At 39.3% G+C, this 21,488-nt stretch overlaps 1 protein-coding gene across 1 annotated transcript in view; it reads right to left on the bottom strand.

Annotated features, from left to right (window-relative positions):
• MYOM3 (myomesin 3) overlaps positions 1-21,477 on the bottom strand; it is a 188,152-nt gene extending 166,675 nt beyond the window's left edge. The window contains exons 1-3 of the mRNA XM_089688775.1: positions 21,323-21,477; positions 7,106-7,227; positions 782-862 (exon numbers count right to left, since the gene is read on the bottom strand). Of these exons, the coding sequence (XP_089544901.1) occupies positions 782-862; positions 7,106-7,212 (188 nt within the window). The 5' untranslated portion in view covers positions 7,213-7,227; positions 21,323-21,477. The remainder of the gene's footprint in view (positions 1-781; positions 863-7,105; positions 7,228-21,322) is intronic.
• Between the last annotated feature and the right edge of the window lie 11 nt (positions 21,478-21,488).

Raw genomic sequence — 21,488 nt, 5'->3', positions numbered from 1 at the left:
ATAGCAGACCATGGAACTACTATGAGACCCAAGAACACAAAGGACCCAGCTCTGTATGACACAGTAATTTATACTGGTAGTATTAGTATTTAAACAAAAACCTCTCTTATGCAATTAACCATTAAAGTAATTCATATAATGTATGACTAGGGTTATTGCCTTGGAATGGAGGTTGGATAGCCAAGAAGACCCATTAAAAGCTTTGATATGGAGCCACATTACATAGGCATTGCCCGGCGCAGCCTATAGTAGTCCACAACATACAGTAAAATGTAGTTGGAAGCAGTACAATAAACCTAATTTTTTCCAATGCCATGTGGCTGCTTGATAAGAACCACTAGTTAAAAATGGAAGGTGCACCTTACATTTTACAATGGCTTTATAAAAATATCATTTAGACGTATAGTTTACCATTGTCATGGCTAATTTACTGCAGAAACTTTTTGTGTTGGGCGTTCTACTTAGGCAAACTGTTTTAGGCAACTCAATAATGGAGGGCACATACCAATCTGTGAACTAGCAAATCTGGAGAATAACTAATAGCATTTTTTTCTCTAAACCCAGCAATCAGGTTTAATGCTTTGTTTGGCTCTCAATGATGAACTAGCATGAGAAAAACATTAAACACTTGTGATTAGCCAGAAATAAATAACTAGCTTTCACAGCTGAATTTGTTTGCCACTTTTACTGAAAACAATAGTCCAGCATATTATTATTATTATTATTATTTACGCTCTATTTATTTCTGGAGCAAAGAAAGGAAACTTTTTTGTTTACTTACAAAGTGGACCTCAGTGTTTGTTCTGCCCTGGCTATTGAAAGATCAATCGATGAAACCGGAATATCCACAAGCTCTTCCATGCTGAAACATACAACAGATAAAAATAACATTCTTTTGTTCTTTGCATAGTTCAGTACAATAGATAACTTACTGACAGATAAATAACCTTTAGACAACAAAAATATAATACTCAACTGTGCCTTCGACAAGATTACAGTTTTATTTGGTACTCAGTAATACAGTAAGGGGTTGTCTACATGGGTGCCTCTTTGAAGGAAACCTTAAAGTGACTAAAGTACAGATTTAAAATGAATGTCCCCCTGAAAACAAAACATAGAATACCCCCCGCATCCCATGCCATTAATCTCTGCAGTATTGCCGAAAAGCCTCCAGCTGAAAATTGTGGAAATCCAACACTTCCAGGTGTGGCGATTTCTTATGTATTTCTTTGTTGAGTTATATTAGAGTAGTTGTCGCTAGGACAGAAAGGCACAGGCATTGTCAAGAATTCTAACTGAAAAAGTATGCAGTTTGTATCTTTGCTGGAGAGATTTTCCTCTTCTCATTTCTTGGAGTTGAACATCAGAAATATCCATATGCAGATAAATGGGAATAGTCACATTGTTTAGAAACTCACTTGTGGCAGATGACAGAATATATCATATATGGATCATTCTAAGTTCCTGTAGGCTTCCCAGCCACAATTAGTCTTGTTACAAATTGCAGCATTTACTTATCTTACACTTAGTTCAAAATGTTATTGTTTAGTGGACTCAACAAATTGCAGTCACATATATTATTATTATTATTATACAGGATTTATATAGTGCCAACAGTTTTCTCAGCACTTTTGCAATATAACGGGAGACAATACAGCAACAATACAGTTCAATATAAGAGGGATAAGAGGGCCCTGCTCCTTGGAGCTTACAATCTAGGAGATATATAGATGTAAATGGCATGCTTTATATGTCAGGTATTTTATTACTGGTCAGATGATATCTGAGGACCAAGCAATTGTCAGTTCCTGTGCTTGGTGATAGATCGAACTGCTCCTGTTTTTTTTTTATATTTCTGTGAAAAGCACTCCTGTGTTTAGGACCAGTGTGTCATAGCGCCAATCACAGAAACTATTGCTGTCTGTGGTAAACACCTGTTCATGCTCATTGACACTTTTCAGAATGCTAACATTGCTATGAGCTAGCTCAGATATCATGACAACACTTGTGAGGACCATAATAGTAAAGCTTTGCAAAGCTGACATCAAATCTAGATTACCAATTAAATGAGATCTGAAAGGGTAGTTACACAGAACTAGGTCAGCGAACTTCATTCCAAATCAAAAGGCAAAAATAGAATTGGAGAATCCAGAATTTGGTACTGTCTGAAAATAATATAAAAATGTAGGCAAGCAATACATTATGTCTGTGGACCAGAGCTATTATGCAGCACCTTATTATAAACAAAAACACTCTAAAAATCTAAAACATCGGAGGAGATTTACTAAAACTGGAGCACTAAGAATCTGGTACAGCTGTGTATGGTAGCCAATCAGCTTCTAACTCCAGCTTGTTCAATTAAGTTTTGACAATATAACCTGGAAACTGATTGGTTTTTCTGCAGAGTTGCACCAGATTTTGCACTTCCCAGTTTTAGTAAATCTCCCCTGTTGCATTATAGTGAGAATGACCCTGTAAATGCTCACTATAGTAAAACAGGCTTAAAGAACTCAGCATCTGGTACTGTTTTAAAGTGTTACTAAACCCAGGACCCTGTATTTACTATATCTGGTCTCCTACAGTACTAACATTGGGCTTGATGTTCGAGTTAAATGTAAGTTTGACTCGAACATCAGCCGTTCATGTTTTTTCCGAATGCCCGAGCACCCACAATGCACTGCGCACTCATAGTGCATTGTGAAAGCCAAAGCAATGCACCTGACCACAAGGTGTTGGCCAATCACAGCACAATGCAATGTGAGAGCCATAATTGGCCAAAGTCACGGTGACTTTAGCCAGTCATGGATCATGGCTAATGCAGGCCATAGATGGTTCGTTTATCGGCCGATTTTGCGGCCGAAAGAATAATCGTACGATTTTCGCACTGTTAGTGGGGCAATGCCATCGGCCGATTTTCGCGTTTCCTCCTCATTTAGTTTATCGGTCATGCTGGAAAAGTCGCGAAAAACGGTTGATTTTTGCAATCATTGGTGGCAACATCGATTTACAGAACGAACGATGTTTCGTTTTTCAGCCGAAAAATTGGCCGACAAACGAACCGTCTATGGCTTGCATTAGTCCACGCCCAACGCTATATAATCCTGCTAATACAGCAGCCTTCTGTAGTATGTTGCTAGAGTTTAGTGAAGTTAGTGGTGTGTTAGAAGTGTAGTGTGGTGTTGTGAAGAGAAGTGTAGTGGTGTTACTGAAGTGTCAGTGTGTTTTACAGCACTTCTGCGTCACTGCAGTTCTCTTTTTTTTTTCTTTGTTAATTTTTTTTTCTTTTTTCTGCAGCATCAGGTTCTCTTGCTAGTGTTCCCCCTTCTGTGTCACAGGTGTTCCTCTTTATGTGCCAGCAGTGGTTTCCTTTTTTTTTTTTTTTTTTTTTACTTTCTTAACCTAATTTTTTTTTTAGTTGTAGCAGCAGCAGTAAAAATATATATATTTTTTTAATTTAAAAAAAAAAATGTTACTCTATATTTTTTGCAGCAAAAATATTCAGGGTTTAATTGCTGTTCCTTGGATTGGGGGGGACCCCACACTGTTTTTTTTTTTAATTTATAAAAATGTCATTTTTTAAAAAAAATATCAGTCCTGCTGCAGCAGATTCTATACATTGTACAGATGTGCAACTTTGCTGGTAGTTTAAGGGGACCCCCAGGCATGATATTTACAGGAGTTTTTCATTTATTTTTCTTACTTTAAGTAATGAAAAATGACTGCTCCTTTAAAAATGGTACTTTTTGAATTTTTTTTTTTTACTGATCCCCATACCCCTTTTATGGCCAATAACTTGCATATAAGCCTTCAAAATGGGTATTTTTGAATTTACAAGTTCAAGTCTCATAGGTTTGCATTGAGTTCGAAGTTCGCGGTTGAACTTTCATTAGGTTCGAACATTCGACCCTGACCCGAACACGGGGGTGTTTGGCCCATTACCACACAGTACACAGAACAGGGAAATGCTAATATTTTAGTAGATATAAACTGCTAAATACCTTTTCTCAGCAGCAGTTAGAGCAGTCTTGTGACTTCTATCAGTGTCCAGCAGAGCACTGGTTAAAGCTCGTAGGAGGAGTTTTCAATTTCCCCTGATTGTCCTATGAGGCTACATAACCCCTGACTGGACAGTGCTGATTGGCCCTGTGCCACACAATGATTACTGCTAGCAGTTATAGCCGCTGGCAGTAATCAAATGTAACAGGAAATCAAACAGGCAGTCGATGGATCAATCAATGGATCTACTTGGGTACAATCAACCTGCCCATGCATGGATCGAACCTCGGCTGGACCCTGCTGAACTGGCCGAATTTCGATCTATGTATGGCCGGCTGTATCTTGTTATCCAGTGATCATGAATGATATGAGATTTTCCCTAAAGGTAGTCACTGCTTGTGCATTTCTCTATTGTATGCACGGTTTGGAGTTGTCAAGGTTTGTGACAAGTTTAAAGAATAAGTGCATTTTCAAAGTGGACTTATCCTTTAAGCCCTGTGCTAAACTAACCTACCCATCCTCCCCCCAGTTGCATACATAGCTAACAATTGGGGCTACCATTTCTGGTGTTTGTTTGCATTCCACCAGCAGATCTTTAAGATCACTGGCCACACCTGTTGAGTAGCTACCAGTAGGATTCTACTATCCACCCTTTCTAATGTTTCCAACCTTGAGAACCCTAAGTCTGCATCTGGGGAGGGTACATTTTTTAGCACAGCAAAGTTGGGTGGACAAAAAGGATAACTTCACTTTGTTTGAATGTGTATTCATCTTTTATTTGAAGCCACAGAGTTGCTTAGAGCAGCGGTTCTCAACCTGTGGGTTGCAACCCCTTTGGGGTCGAACGACCCTTTCACAGGGGTCACCTAAGACCATCGGAAAACACATATTTCCGATGGTCTTAGGAACCGAGACACCGCACCTCTATCTGTCTCCAGGCATGTCCGCCCACATGCAGATAAGCCCACATACGAGTACCTGGCGTGATGACATCATCGCGCCAACCCCATCACATACACCCCATACAAATACAGGTGTATGTGACAGGGTTGGTGCCATAATGTACTTATGTGGACCAGTCACACATGTGTAAAGAGCAGCTACTGTGTTGAAAGCAGCTACTCTGTTAAAAGCAGCTACTCTGTTGAAAGCAGCTACTCTGTTGAAAGCAGCTACTCTGTTGAAAGCAGCAGTATTGGAGGTAAAACAACACTTCATGAATTATAATTGTTTTTGTGATTAATCACTATGCTTTAATTATATTCAATTTGTAACAATGAAAATACATCCTGCATATCAGATATTTACATTACAATTCATAATTAGTAGCAAAATTACAGTTATGAAGTAGCAACAAAAATAATTTTATGGTTGGGGGTCACCACAACATGAGGAACTGTATTAAAGGGTCGCAGCATTAGGAAGGTTGAGAACCACTGGCTTAGAGCATCCCATTGCCATTGTGCACCAGAGCAGTGGACTGGCTTTTCCGTTCTTTCACATAGAGATTATTTATGTAGCTTTCATTAGATCAGGGGTGGGCAACTGTGGCCAGCTGTTGTAGAACTACAAGTCCCATGAGGCATTGAAAAACTGACAGATACAAGCATGACTCCCAAAGGCAGAGGCATGATGGGACTTATAGTTCACCAACAGCTGGAGGACCACAGTTGCCCACCCCTGCATTAGATGATGCAGTATGCGATCATATTTTTAAAATACATACATACGCTTTCCCTTGAGGAACTCAGCCTTCCAAACTAATTTCAAATATATAGTCACCTATTTATTTTTACATTCAGCTAAGGCTATGTTATCTTCCTTCAAAGACCAATAAATCTTTTTTTAATGAGAACAGTGTTCAATGCCAGAGAGGATTAGTGCCTATGTAATTCTATCACACTATGCAAACATGCATAAATATTTGGCATTTGGTCTACCAGGTTAGGCAACAGAAATGGTGGCGGTGGTGTCAAAGGGGGTTAGTAGTGATTTTTTTCTTAATGTTAACAGTATTAGCCTGGAGATAAATATCTCACAATTGTTTTTCACATTCTCCACCTCAGAATTTCAAAGAATGGTTTGGAACATTCCACTGTCTGAAGTAATAAACAGATTATATTAATATGTGTGCATGAATCAACTGTAAGCAGTAGTCATGAATATTAATGATTATTCAACTGAACCAGTCACTGTCACAAAAGAAAAAAAAACTAAAGTTACCCTGCTATCTAAGTGGAGAAATAACATCTAAAAAAAGGACAGTAGAAAAGAGTAATAAAAGAAATCCATTCTAGAGATGGCATAATAAAGGCATTAGGAGGCAATGGGTACAACAAATAATATTCTATATTTTATGTGGACTGATGTCCTTTCCTTTTTAGAGTAATCTATTCTTCCAGAGAATTGAAAATGGTCGCTAATGATCAGATATGGTAAACATTCATATTAAAATATTACTAAACCCATGACCCTGCATGAACATGAAAATGGAATTGTTTTAGTAAATATAAAATTGCTAAATACCTTTTCTTTAGTATATAGCAATCTTGTGACTTTTATCAGTGTCCGGCCGAGCACTGGTTAAAGCTTATAGAAGGAGTTTTTATTCTGCTCTGACTGTACTATGAGGCTGCATAACCACTGCCCTCTTTCTGGACAGAGCTGATTGTCCCTGTGCTGATCACATGCACCCTCCCAAAAAAAAAAAGAAAACTCTCTAGCCTTACACACTTAACTGAGCATGTGCAAAGTGCTTCTTAGGTCTCTGTGCTATCAGCAGACAATTGGGGACAGTAGAAGAAGGGGAGGATCAGAGAATACAGGATCAAACAGCCTTTTTACACAATACGGAGGATTAACTCCACGGTGAGTATAACAAGCATACTATACTACATATACAGACTTATTTTACTGTTGTGGGTTTGGTAACACTTTAATAAAATCCTTTTATATATGTATTTGTATCAAACAGAGCATTGCCAATTCCATTGGGGTAAAAGTGAAGGAAGTGTATTAGCTTTGTAATTGCTCACTGTGTTAAAACCAGTCCTATTTTGATAAAAGACAAACGCCATAAAACTGCAGAGACAAAAGAACAAAACCTGACCTTGTTCTAAATTTCTTTTTCATTGTTGAAGTTTCCATTTCAAACTTTCGTTTCTTCTGCTCAGATTCTTCTTCTTCTGCATAGGAATATCTGATGTTCTTTTCCATCCTAAATCCACTAGTCTAAAAAAAGACAAATACATGACAATTGATATCTGTTCGTTTCTCGGAGTGCTTTTTATAACTGGCTTGACAAAATATGAGACTTATGTGCATGCAACATACAATTGCTAAAATCTGACCTGTGCAGGATGACCCATTCACACTGTAGCACCTACTCTGAATGAAATGTAAGAATTGGAGCAGATTGCTTCACATACAGGCTCAGATCTCTTCAAAGCCTAAGTTTAGCTAACAATAAAAACGTAAAAATCAGCACAAGGGACATAATGCACAGTAAGGATGATGTGTCCTCTCTGTTTGATTCCTCCCTTTTAGTAGATGTCTTCCTCTGTCCTAACCAACCCATGTGCCATAATCTTCCAGTGCAGCAAGGCTAAATGGTTAGCATTTCCACCTGGCAGTACTAGGGTCGTTGGTTCAAATCCCAGCCACGGCAGCACCTGCTAGGAGTTTGCATGTTCTCCCTGTGCCTGCGTGGGTTTTCCTCCGGGTGCTTCGGTTTCCTCCCACACTCCAAAGACATGCTGGTAGGTGAATTGGATCCTGTCTAAATTGTCCCTAGTATGTGTATGTATGAATGCAAGCTAGGGACCTTAGATTGTACACACCTTGAGGGTTAGGGACTGATGTGAATGTACAATTTATATGTAAAGTGCTGCGTAAACTGACGGTGCTATATAAGTACCTTAAATATGAACCAGTCAGGAGCTCCCATCAGAGCTTGACTATGTCTTCCCTTTCCTGCCAGATACGTCAATCATAGAAGCCGAACTACAGCTTCTATGAATGACACAGGATCTGTAAATTGAGGAGACAGAGTTATCAATCAACTGCCCCTCCCCCAGTCACAGAGCCTGTGTCCTTCCTAGAAGCTGTAATATGGTAGAGGAATATTTCTACTTAAAGGAGAAGAATCAGCACAAGGGACACATCATACTAACAGTATGTTATGTCCCCTGTGCTAAGTTTTGTTTTTATTTTTAGCTAAAATTGGGCTTTAACTCTGTTTATCACAACTGGGTTCTTGAATACACAGGGAAGATAAAGTCCTCAGCTTCTTTTCCTCCACAGCTAAGAGAGGCCGAACCTGATGAGGCAGAGGAAGTTAATCTGCAGCCATCTTAGAGGCCCTCCACTGTCAGAACTGGCATGTGGGCAGTCAGGCAGAAGCCTAACAGCATTCAGCTTCTTTAGTAGACCCAGTTAGTTTAGGGAGTATCTCCTCGATTGCTACTGGAATACTGCAGTTCCAGTGAAGTGACCCTGTGTCTTTGGGCCTTGGATCCCTCCCGCTGTTCACCTGTGTTACCAGAGCTACCCTGAACTTCACTGAGAGGGACACTGTTGTAGCACTACCCCCTCAGGGGTCGCTCAGTTTTGGGCCCCCCTATAGTCCGGCACAGCCAGGTAACAAGCAATTTCTTCAGACCTTGCACACTGGAGACAGTAAACAGTCCTTGAGCTTGTTTTTCTTTTTTGAACTTGGATGGAGTTGAGAGGTATATGGGATGCCCAAGGAACTGTGAACTTGAGGACAAATCTCCTTAGCAACTATGTACACGTCCATAGACAAATAGTCTCTCCTTGAAGAGCTCTCCAGGCCCTCTGGTGTTTCTCCACAGACCCCAAATGAATTCCCCTCTACACCCTACCTGAGGGAATCCCTGAGCAAGGGGACCCAGAAACTGCCACTGTAGTAGGGTAGCTTCAGACAAGGAGCTAGCTGGGTTTGCCACCTGACTGCCCTCTCCCCTTATCTGGCCCAGCGGTGCAGGATTACTCACTCAGTCCTCTCCTGTAAGCTTGTGAGTTGGTGGCTGCCTTCAGGCCATACACTGAGCGGGCTCCTTCCCTGCTTCCCAGGCTGTCCTCTCTCAGGGGTTGGGTGAGGCTGAAAGATCCTCCTTCCAAAATCCTGCCTTCAGGTGCCCTCCCCCCTCCCCAGGCTCCAAACTCCAGCCTTCTCACATCATCTTCTACCTGACACTGACTACTTCCTGGTCAGGCACTCTCATATTTAAGGGATATTCTGACCCCATGCACAGCCTCCTGCTTGGGTATTGGCCAGAACTCCATGATTATGCCAATCAGCCCCTCCCCTCCCACCTACTGCTTTCTAGAAACTTTTCAAGCTTCTAGAGCTGGAGGAGGTATCAGGGAATTGGCCTGCAGAGCCCTCAGCCTTGACCTAAAGTAACCTGGCTGACTCATCTCAGGCTGAGCCATATCAGGCAGCTATCCAGCCTCTAAATAAAAAAATCTAGCTAGCACCCCCTGGCTAACTAGGCACTACACTGGCTAGGGGCGTTACACTGTCTATGAGGATAATTTTAAGTAGCAGAGTTCAGTATTGTTATACGTGATTCTCTGTTGCTATAGTATTCTTTTAGAGACTATGCTATGCAGCCACATGTTTCGTTGATTGAGCCACAGAGACATTCTGTGAAGAGTTCATGTATGTACAGCTTTCATTATGTGTTTGTGTTATTCTGCGGTGTTTGCATGTCTTTTGACATTATGATTCTGCTTTTATTATTGATTCAACTGTTTAGTTAACAGCAAGCTACACTTACTTTCGGTTTGATCAATTGGTCAATAACACATTGGGGTTTATTTACTATAGATGAAGAGTGAAAAATTAGGCTCACTTTTGCATAGAAACAATTCCAGGTATTATTGCCAAAGCTTAACTGAACAAACTATAGTTAGAAGCTGATTGGTTTCTATGCAGAAGTGAGCCTGATTTTGCACTCTCCAGCTTTAGTAAATAAACCCCATTCGATTACAGAAACTTGCACTATATTGCCAAAAGTATTGGGACTCCTGCCTTTATACACACATAAACTTTAATGGCATCCCAGTCTTAGTCCATAGGGATCACTATTGAGTTGGCCCACCCTTTGCAGCTATAACAGCTTCAACTTTTCTAAGAAGGCTGTCCACAGGGTTTAGAAGAGTGTGTCTATGAGAATGTTTGACCATTCTTCCAGAAACGCATTTGTGAGCTCAGGCACTGATGTTGGACGAAAAGGCCTGGCTCGCAGTCTCTGTTCTAATTCATCCCAAAGGTGTTCTTTCAGGTTGAGGTCAGGACATCCCCAAACTGTTCCCACAAAGTTGGGAGCATGAAATTGTCCAAAATGTCTTGGTATGCTGATGCCTTAAGAGTTCTGTTCGCTGGAACTAAGGGGCCAAGCCCAACCCCTAAAAAGACAACCTCACACCATAATCCCCCCTACACCAAACTTTACACTTGGCACAATGCAGTCAGGCAAGTACTGTTCTCCTGGCAACCGCCAAACCCAGACACGTCCATAGGATTGCCAAACAGAGAATCGTGATTCATCACTCCAGAGAACATGTCTCCACTGTTCTAGAAACCAGTGGCGGCAAGCTTTCCACAACTGCATCCAATGCTTTACATTGCACTTGGTGATGCAAGGCTTGGATGAAGCTGCTTGGCCATGGAAACCCATTCCATGAAGCTCTCTTTGCCCTGTTGTTGTGCTAATCTGAAGGCCACATGAAATTTGGAGGTCTTTAGCTTTCGACTCGGCAGACAGTTGATGACTTCTGCGCACTGTGCGCTTCAGCATGCACTGACCCCGCTCTGTCATTTTGCCACTGCATGGCTGAGTTGCTGTTGTTCCCAGTTGCTTCCACTTTGTTATAATACCACAAACAGTGATGACACTATGAACACTGAATGTTGCAAGAACCTGATTAAAATGGTTTATCAGTTACTAAAAGATTCATGCCTTGATATCTTGCTTTCACATGTCTGTAACCATCTCTACAGCAGCTAAATGGTAGAAAAAATTATTTAATAGATTATTTTGGCAGACAGAGCAATGGCAACATCTTTACTACATGCATTTCATTTTGTCTAATGTAATCTTTACTGTCCAGCAATCCTAATTGTATCTCATGCTTCTTTTTAGGGTCTGGTTTTCCTGGATCTCACCCCAGTGTATACTGTATATATAAAATAACATTAGTTGTCTCCCATGTTCTATTTTGTCTGCTTAACAAGGGTATAGTTTAAAATAAAGTAGGATTGTTTAACCACTTCAATACTGGGCATTTTTACCCCCTTCCTTGCCAGGCCAATTTTCAGCTTTCAGCGTTATCACACTTTAAATTACAATTGCACAGTCATGCAACATGCGAAATGTGTTTCACTCAAATAGGTATTTAATTACCAATGAGTTTTTTATTTTTTGCGAAATATTAAAAAAAGACCAAAACGTTTGAAAAAAAAAGGCATTTTTCTTTGTTTCTGTTATAAAATTTTGCAAATAAATAACCTTTCTTCATATATTTAGGTCAAATGTATTCTGCTGCATTTCTTTGATGAAAATAACCCAAATTAGTGTATATTATTTAGTCTGTAGGAAAGTTATAGAGTCCACAAACTATGGGATATATATCTGACAATCGATCAAGCCTGATGTACTGATGATCAATCTAATTTCTTGAGGCCCGAAAACGCCAGGATAGTACAAATACCCCCCCCCCCCACCCGCCCCCCCAAAAAATGACCGATTTTTGAAACATAGACAGTGCAAGGTATTTAGTAAGAGGCATGGCAAGGTTTTTTTTTTTTACATATTCTCACCAGTCCAGTACAGCATTATCATATAGCTGGTGTGGCGGTGAGCAGGGATAGTGACAGTAATGTAAAAAAAGTGATTACTAGAGATGAGCGAATCGAACTAGGCGAACCGGAATTCGAGTCGAATTTCAGGAAATATTCGATTCGTGTCGAAACCGAAATTTTGCCTACTTCGGGTGCGCGAATCGAACATTTCCCGATCAGCCGGCAAAAGTGTCCCTGCAGTGAGCTCCGCTATTTCTGACAGTTCTCTGACAGAAGGAACACATGTTTAGCGGTTGAAACATTGTATCTATTAGTTTACATTTAGGATACAGATGTTTCAACCACTGTACATGTGAAGAAGTTGTGAGAGAACTGTCAGAAATAGAGGAACTCTGCACATACACTTTTTGCCGGCTTGGAATTATTCTTCTTTTCATCCTACTTCTTCTTCTTCTTCATCCTCAGAAGAAGAGGATGAGGATGAGGATGAAGAAGAAGAAGAAGAAGAAGAAGAAGAAGAAGTAGGATGAAAAGAAGAATAATTCCAAGCCGGCAAAAAGTGTATGTGCAGAGTTCCTCTATTTCTGACAGTTCTCTCACAGCTTCTTCACATGTACAGCGGTTGAAACATCTGTATCCTAAATGGAAACTAATAGATACAATTTGTATCTATTAGTTTCCATTTAGGATACAGATATTTCAACCGCTGTACATGTGAAGAAGCTGTGAGAGAACTGTCAGAAATAGAGGAACTCTGCACATACACTTTTTGCCGGCTTGGAATTATTCTTCTTTTCATTCTTCTTCTTCTTCCTCATCCTCATCCTCATCCTCTTCTTCTGAGGATGAGGATGAAGAAGAAGAAGAAGAAGAAGTAGGATGAAAAGAAGAATAATTCCAAGCCGGCAAAAAGTGTATGTGCAGAGTTCCTCTATTCTGCAGATACACTTAGAGGAGCTCTGCAGATACACTTAGAGGAGCTCTGCACATACACTTTTTGCCGGCTTGGAATTAATCTTATTTTCATCCTACTTCTTCTTCTTCTTCTTCTTCATCCTCATCCTCAGAAGAAGAAGAGGATGAGGATGAGGATGAAGAAGAAGAAGAAGAAGTAGGATGAAAATAAGAATAATTCCAAACCGGAAAAAAGTGTATGTGCAGAGCTCCTCTAAGTGTATCTGCAGAGCTCCTCTAAGTGTATCTGCAGAATAGAGGAACTCTGCACATACACTTTTTGCCGGAAACCGCTGTATGGAGTGAATGTCCCAGAACTGTCAGAAATAGACTATTTATGACAGTTCTGGGACATTCACTGCATACAGCTGTTTTAACCGCTGTATGGAGGGAATGTCATGGAACTGTCAGAAATAGACTATTAATGACAGTTCTGGGACTGTCCTTCAATGCAGCGGTTGAAACATTGTATGTATTTGTTTCCATAAATGGATCCATTTATGGAAACAAATACATACAATGTTTCAACCGCTGTATGGAAGGACAGTCCCACAACTGTCATTAATAGTCTATTTCTGACAGTTCCATGACATTCCCTCCATACAGCGGTTAAAACAGCTGTATGGAGTGAATGTCCCAGATCTATCAGAAATAGACTATTTATGACAGTTCTGGGACATTCACTGCATACAGCTGTTTTAACCGCTGTATGGAGGGAATGTCATGGAACTGTCAGAAATAGACTATTAATGACAGTTCTGGGACTGTCCTTCCATGCAGCGGTTGAAACATTGTATGTATTTGTTTCCATAAATGGATCCATTTATGGAAACAAATACATACAATGTTTCAACCGCTGTATGGAAGGACAGTCCCACAACTGTCATTAATAGTCTATTTCTGACAGTTCCATGACATTCCCTCCATACAGCGGTTAAAACAGCTGTATGGAGTGAATGTCCCAGATCTATCAGAAATAGACTATTTATGACAGTTCTGGGACATTCACTGCATACAGCTGTTTTAACCGCTGTATGGAGGGAATGTCATGGAACTGTCAGAAATAGACTATTAATGACAGTTCTGGGACTGTCCTTCAATGCAGCGGTTGAAACATTGTATGTATTTGTTTCCATAAATGGATCCATTTATGGAAACAAATACATACAATGTTTCAACCGCTGCATGGAAGGACAGTCCCAGAACTGTCATTAATAGTCTATTTCTGACAGTTCCATGACATTCCCTCCATACAGCGGTTAAAACAGCTGTATGGAGTGAATGTCCCAGATCTATCAGAAATAGACTATTTATGACAGTTCTGGGACATTCACTGCATACAGCTGTTTTAACCGCTGTATGGAGGGAATGTCATGGAACTGTCAGAAATAGACTATTAATGACAGTTCTGGGACTGTCCTTCCATGCAGCGGTTGAAACATTGTATGTATTTGTTTCCATAAATGGATCCATTTATGGAAACAAATACATACAATGTTTCAACCGCTGTATGGAAGGACAGTCCCACAACTGTCATTAATAGTCTATTTCTGACAGTTCCATGACATTCCCTCCATACAGCGGTTAAAACAGCTGTATGGAGTGAATGTCCCAGATCTATCAGAAATAGACTATTTATGACAGTTCTGGGACATTCACTGCATACAGCTGTTTTAACCGCTGTATGGAGGGAATGTCATGGAACTGTCAGAAATAGACTATTAATGACAGTTCTGGGACTGTCCTTCAATGCAGCGGTTGAAACATTGTATGTATTTGTTTCCATAAATGGATCCATTTATGGAAACAAATACATACAATGTTTCAACCGCTGTATGGAAGGACAGTCCCACAACTGTCATTAATAGTCTATTTCTGACAGTTCCATGACATTCCCTCCATACAGCGGTTAAAACAGCTGTATGGAGTGAATGTCCCAGATCTATCAGAAATAGACTATTTATGACAGTTCTGGGACATTCACTGCATACAGCTGTTTTAACCGCTGTATGGAGGGAATGTCATGGAACTGTCAGAAATAGACTATTAATGACAGTTCTGGGACTGTCCTTCAATGCAGCGGTTGAAACATTGTATGTATTTGTTTCCATAAATGGATCCATTTATGGAAACAAATACATACAATGTTTCAACCGCTGCATGGAAGGACAGTCCCAGAACTGTCATTAATAGTCTATTTCTGACAGTTCCATGACATTCCCTCCATACAGCGGTTAAAACAGCTGTATGCAGTGAATGTCCCAGATCTATCAGAAATAGACTATTTATGACAGTTCTGGGACATTCACTGCATACAGCTGTTTTAACCGCTGTATGGAGGGAATGTCATGGAACTGTCAGAAATAGACTATTAATGACAGTTCTGGGACTGTCCTTCCATGCAGCGGTTGAAACATTGTATGTATTTGTTTCCATAAATGGATCCATTTATGGAAACAAATACATACAATGTTTCAACCGCTGTATGGAAGGACAGTCCCACAACTGTCATTAATAGTCTATTTCTGACAGTTCCATGACATTCCCTCCATACAGCGGTTGAAACCGCTGTATGGAGTGAATGTCCCAGAACTGTCAGAAATAGACAGAAACTGTCACAGAACTGTCCTTCTTCTCATCCTTCTCCTTCTTCTCATCCTTCTTCTCATCCTTCTTCTCATCCTTCTCCTTCTTCTCATCCTTCTCCTTCTTCTCATCCTTCTCCTTCTGCTCATCCTTCTTCTCATCCTTCTCCTTCTTCTCATCCTTCTCCTTCTCCTTCTTCTCATCCTTCTCCTTCTCCTTCTTCTCATCCTTCTCCTTCTCATCCTTCTCCTTCTCCTTCTCATCCTTCTCCTTCTTCTCATCCTTCTCCTTCTTCTCATCCTTCTCCTTCTCCTTCTTCTCATCCTTCTCCTTCTCCTTCTCATCCTTCTCCTTCTTCTCATCCTTCTCCTTCTCCTCATCCTTTTTCTTCTCATCCTTCTCCTTCTCCTTCTTCTCATCCTTCTCCTTCTTCTCATCCTTCTCCTTCTTCTCATCCTTCTCCTTCTTCTCCTTCTTCTCATCATTCTCCTTCTTCTCATCCTTCTCCTTCTCCTTCTTCTCATCCTTCTCCTTCTCCTTCTTCTCATCCTTCTCCTTCTCATCCTTCTCCTTCTCCTTCTCATCCTTCTCCTTCTTCTCATCCTTCTCCTTCTTCTCATCCTTCTCCTTCTCCTTCTTCTCATCCTTCTCCTTCTCCTTCTTCTCTTCCTTCTCCTTCTTCTCATCCTTCTCCTTCTTCTCATCCTTCTTCTTCTCATCCTTCTCCTCCTTCTTCTCATCCTTCTTCTCATCCTTCTTCTTCTCATCCTTCTCCTTCTTCTCATCCTTCTCCTTCTCCTTCTTCTCATCCTTCTCCTTCTTCTCATCCTTCTCCTTCTTCTCATCCTTCTCCTTCTTCTCATCCTTCTCCTTCTTCTCATCCTTCTCCTTCTCCTTCTTCTCTTCCTTCTCCTTCTTATCATCCTTCTCCTTCTTCTCATCATTCTCCTTCTTCTCATCCTTCTCCTTCTTCTCATCCTTCTTCTTCTCATCCTTTTCCTTCTTCTCATCCTTCTTCTTCTCATCCTTCTTCTTCTCATCCTTCTCCTTCTCATCCTTCTCTTTCTTCTCATCCTTCTCCTTCTCCTTCTTCTCATCCTTCTCCTTCTTCTCATCCTTCTCCTTCTCCTTCTTCTCATCCTTCTCCTTATTCTCAGCCTTCTTCTTCTCATCCTTCTCCTTCTCATCCTTCTCCTTCTCATCCTTCTCCTTCTTCTCATCCTTCTCCTTCTTCTCATCCTTCTCCTTCTTCTCATCCTTCTCCTTCTCCTTCTTCTCATCCTTCTCCTTCTCCTTCTTCTCATCCTTCTCCTTCTTCTCATCCTTCTCCTTCTTCTCATCCTTCTCCTTCTCCTTCTTCTCATCCTTCTCCTTCTCCTTCTTCTCATCCTTCTCCTTCTCCTTCTCCTTCCTCATCTCCAAGGGCATTTAAATTAAAGGTACAGTGTTCTGCACTAATTTAAAGGCTCTCTGAAGCCTAGAAACCCTTTAAATAAGTCATCTTCGTAGCGGAGAAATTCGCATCGAATCGAATTTCACACTGGAATTCGCCGAATCAGCCGAATCGAATTTTTCATTTCTTCGCTCATCTCTAGTGATTACATTTATATTTCAATTTTTTTTTTTTTTTTTTATAACATTTTTCTAATATTTTTTACTATTTACAACACACTGTGACCAGACCAATATAGTGTTACCATAGTAACATTGTACTACTCTGGGCAAGTGATCAGTTTGTTTGTTTTTTTACACATTATGATTGCTTATACCAATGTATTCATTGCTATTAGCTAATTAATTGTATACAATGAATGGCATGAAAGGAAGCCACCCATTGTATACAATTGTCATGTGATCTGCTGTGTTTGGACACAGTGATCACATGACACTGGCAGCTGGCCTGTGTAGTGATCAGTCATCGACTGTGGCCGGGCGGGAAGGTGTTAAAACGTTAACTTTTTTTTTTTTGCTTGTTCATTTCTCAGATAAATTATGTGTGTGAGAGGCATAAAAGTGTATCTTATTTATCTTTATTTATTTTAGCTAACATTGCTAATGTTACAGCTTATTGTTTTGTATTGTTCACTGTATGCAAATGTTTTTAATGGCAGTTTTAGATCAACCAAAATATTTTGTTTCAGCAAGTAAAGTTTTTCCAATGGTGAAAAAAGACACAATGTGGTTGATTTACTAAAGGAACAGAACACATTCACTTTACAAAGTGAATTTTCACTTAACTGAATGCAGTGAAAATTCACTTTGAAAAGAATACCCAAATCACATGCAAGGAAAACAAAAACTGGATTTTTGCTTGCAAATAACTAAATGATTGAAGTCAGCAGAGCTTTACCTCATTAATCAAAGTGGAACTTCACTCTCTCAATCAACATTGATTATTTTTAATTCTTATGCTGCTAGCATTAGTAAATAAATAGGTAGAAAGGTATATTATATTTACTTGTTTTAAACCTTATCCATTTCTTCAGTTGCTTCTTGGTTTCTATGCCTAGGCAAATGATGTCATACATCTCAGGAGTCTTCGGGGGGGGGGGGGCATATCTCAGCTAAGCAAACCCTCCTGGCTGCATATGTGAGCTGTATTCCAGGAAATAAATGCTATATGAATCATATGCCCTTACTCAACATGGCCATAGAAATGTTAGGGGTTGTTTTTCAAAGTGATTTATCAGCAAAATAAAGCATGGAGACATGGATGGATGGGGGAGTTTGCAATGAACGCTAAAAATTAATCAAATAGTGTTTTTGTTTTGTGGTTTTCTGATACAGTGTAGATCCATTTTAAGTTAAGATAACATTCCCTTGCAAAGTAGAAATTCCCCTTTGTATGTGAACTGCCTAAAAAAACCTTGGGATTTCAACATAAATGTTGCGATTTTGGCAAAATTTATTAAAAGCAGCAGGAAAAGCAAAACCAAGGTGGGGATTTTTGGTGTTTTTAAAGAATGTAATACGTGTTAAATGGCTCCTGATAAGTGTGTGTGTTCCTGCCAACCTTCCTGGACCTGTTCTTTTGTTTAAAAAAAAAAAACAGCCTCTCATTACCCATATTACTTTATGCTTTGTTTTCCACAAAGTAAAAAAATGCAACAAACATAAATAAAAAAATTAAAGCATTGGCATACAAATACTGATTAAATACGTGGGGTCTCCAAAAGGTTTATGCACTTTTATATGCATAATAAACTAAACTACCCTAAATACACCCCTTAAAAACCGACCCTCTATGTAAAAAAGATACAGTCATTTCCAAAAATATTAGCACCCTGCATATCTGTCAGATAATGCACCACTTCACCCAGAAAATTGTTGCAATTACAAATATTTAGGAATTCTCATGTTTATTTCATTTGTTTGCATTGGTATGACACAAAAAAGTGGAGAAACAAAAAGCCAAATCTGACTCATTCCATGCAAAACACCGAAAATGGACTGGACAAAATTATTGACATCTTTTCAAAATTCTAAGAAATAATTGCATTCTAAGTTTGTGATGCTCCTGTAATCTGTAATTAAACTCACCTGTATCAATTAACAGGTGCTGACAATACAGAAATCACCCCGGCAACCAGTTAAAATGGTGAAAAATTGACTCAACCTTTCTGTTGTGTGTCTCTATGTGCCACATAGAGCAAGGAGAAGAGAAAGATCAGCAAAGAATTTCTGAGGATTTGAGAACAAAAATTGTGGAAAAGCATAGACAATCTCAAAGTTACAAGTCCATCTCCAGAGATCTTAATGTTACAGTGTCTAATGTGCCCAACATTGTCAAGAATTGTACAGCCCATGGTAGTGTAGCTAATCTCCTTGGACGTTGACGAAAGAGAAAAATTGATCAAAGATTGCAACAAAGGATTGTTTGAATGGTGGAAAAAGACTTTCGATCAACTTCCAGACAAATTCAAGCTGACCTTCAGGCACAGGGTACAACCATGTCAGCTCGCACTATACGTCACCATCTGAATGAAAAGGGACGCTATGGTAGGAGACCGGTAGGACCCCACTGCTGTCACATAAACATAAAAGAGCCAGATTGGAGTTTGTCAAAACTTACCTGAGGAAGACAAAATCAGGTTGGGAGAATGTGCTGTGAAACAAAATTACAGCTTTTTGGTAAAGCCCATCATTCTACCGTTTCAGAAAAATAAATGAGGCCTTTAAAGAAAACAATACTACAGTCCCTACAGTCAAACATGGTGGAGGTTCACTGATGTCTTGGGGTTGCTTTGCTGCTTCAAGCACTAGATGTGCAAGGCATAAGGAAATCTGAAGACTACCAAAGAATTATGGGGTGTAATGTAGGGTCCAGTGTCAGAAAGTTGGGTCTCTGTCAGAGGTCATTGGTCTTACAGCAGGACAATGACCCAAAGGACACAGAAAGCACCCAGAAATGGTTTCAAACAAAGTGCTGGAGAGTACTGAACTGGCCAGCAATGAGTCCAGATCTCAATCTCATAGAACACCTGTGAAGAGATCTCAAAACAGCAGTTGGGAAAAGGAACCCTTCCAATCTGAGAGACCTGGAGCAGTTTGTGAAAAAAAGTCCAAAATTCCAGTAGAAAGGTGTAAGAAACTCATTGCTGGTTACAGGAAGCTATTGGTTTCAGTTATTTTTTCTAAGGGGTGTGCTACCAAATTTTAAATTGAGGGTGCCAATAATTTTGTCCAGTCCATTTTTGGAGTTTTGTGTGGAATGTGTCAGATTTTGCTTTTTGTTTCTCTACTTTTTAGTGTCATACCAATACAAACAAAAAAAAAATAAATACGGGAATGCCTAAAAATTTGTAATTGCAACAATTTTCTTGGAAAAATTGTGCATTATCTGACAGAAATGCAGGGGTGCCAGTATTTTTGGCCATGACTGTATATGTTTTTCCAGCAAACTCCTTATGAGCAGCTTGAGACCAAAAACTGAGAGTTGAACAATTTCATCATTACCAAAGTCAGTTTAGTCCAATTCACTCAGTTCATAACTATTCACAAAAAATCAAGCTCTTATGTCTTTTGGGAAAAAAATGTGTCATACTCAGAAAGCTGAAATAGTACAGAAAGTTGAAGCAGAATAAAATACGATACATTTTCAAAAACGCAATGCATTGAATGGCAAAAGAAAAACAGGCAACAGTGATGCATATAATCCAATGGAAAATTTAACCATTGACATTGTTCCTTATCCTTTAAAAATACTTCACAAATTTACTGTAGGTGACCAGAAAGACAAAAAAAAAATGCAAACAAAAATGCAAACAAAAAATCAAGCTCTTATGTCTTTTGGGAAAAAAATGTGTCATACTCAGAAAGCTGAAATAGTACAGAAAGCTGAAGCAGAATAAAATACGGTACATTTTCAAAAACGCAATGCATTGAATGGCAAAAGCAAAACAGGCAACAGTGATCCATATAATCCAATGGAAAATGTAACCATTGACATTGTTCCTTATCCTTTAAAAATGCTTCACAAATTTACTGTAGGTGACCAGAAAGACAAAAAAAAATGCAAACAATTATGCAAGTCCTTATGTTCTTTGTGATTGAAGTTCATGCTAAGTTCATGGAATATTCTAAGAAAATGTTTTATGTAAGCTCAAGGAACCTTTTTGTGCTTTAAACACTCAGATTTTATGTCCTGTAAAATGTCTTTTATGTTTATGTCTTTTAATATGTGTCATGTTCTGCTTAGTAGCTTAAATATTATTATTATTCAATAGTAATACGCTTTTCTACATTTATTCCTTAGCTCTCTATGTTGCAATTACTTCTATTAGTAGACTGTTGCAGTACAGTATACAATAAATGTAAACATTCTATAATAAATATGATGCTGTACAAAAAAATTTTAATAGTGCTATAAATAAGTTTTATATGTGTCCACATATTTATAAAAAAAACATGGACATTAACATAAATCTTAAATATTAACAGAAAAATCATACTTACAAATTTAGCAGTGACTGTGAAACTGTTCAGCTCAAGAGATAACACCAATGTCCCCCTTCTGAAGTACTGACAACTCAGAAAAAGAGGCTAATTCTAAGTCTTATATAAATAGATACACTATGAAAGGATGAGCCTTGTAAACTGTGATCCCAAACAATCTCTGGGT

The sequence above is a fragment of the Staurois parvus genome, unplaced genomic scaffold (genome assembly GCF_062004578.1).
Source record: "Staurois parvus isolate SC_StPar_1 unplaced genomic scaffold, SC_StPar_1.0 ptg000454l, whole genome shotgun sequence".
Taxonomy (NCBI): domain Eukaryota; kingdom Metazoa; phylum Chordata; class Amphibia; order Anura; family Ranidae; genus Staurois; species Staurois parvus.
The sequence above is the reverse complement of the archived record's forward strand: the minus strand, read 5'-3'. Positions and strand labels throughout refer to the sequence as shown.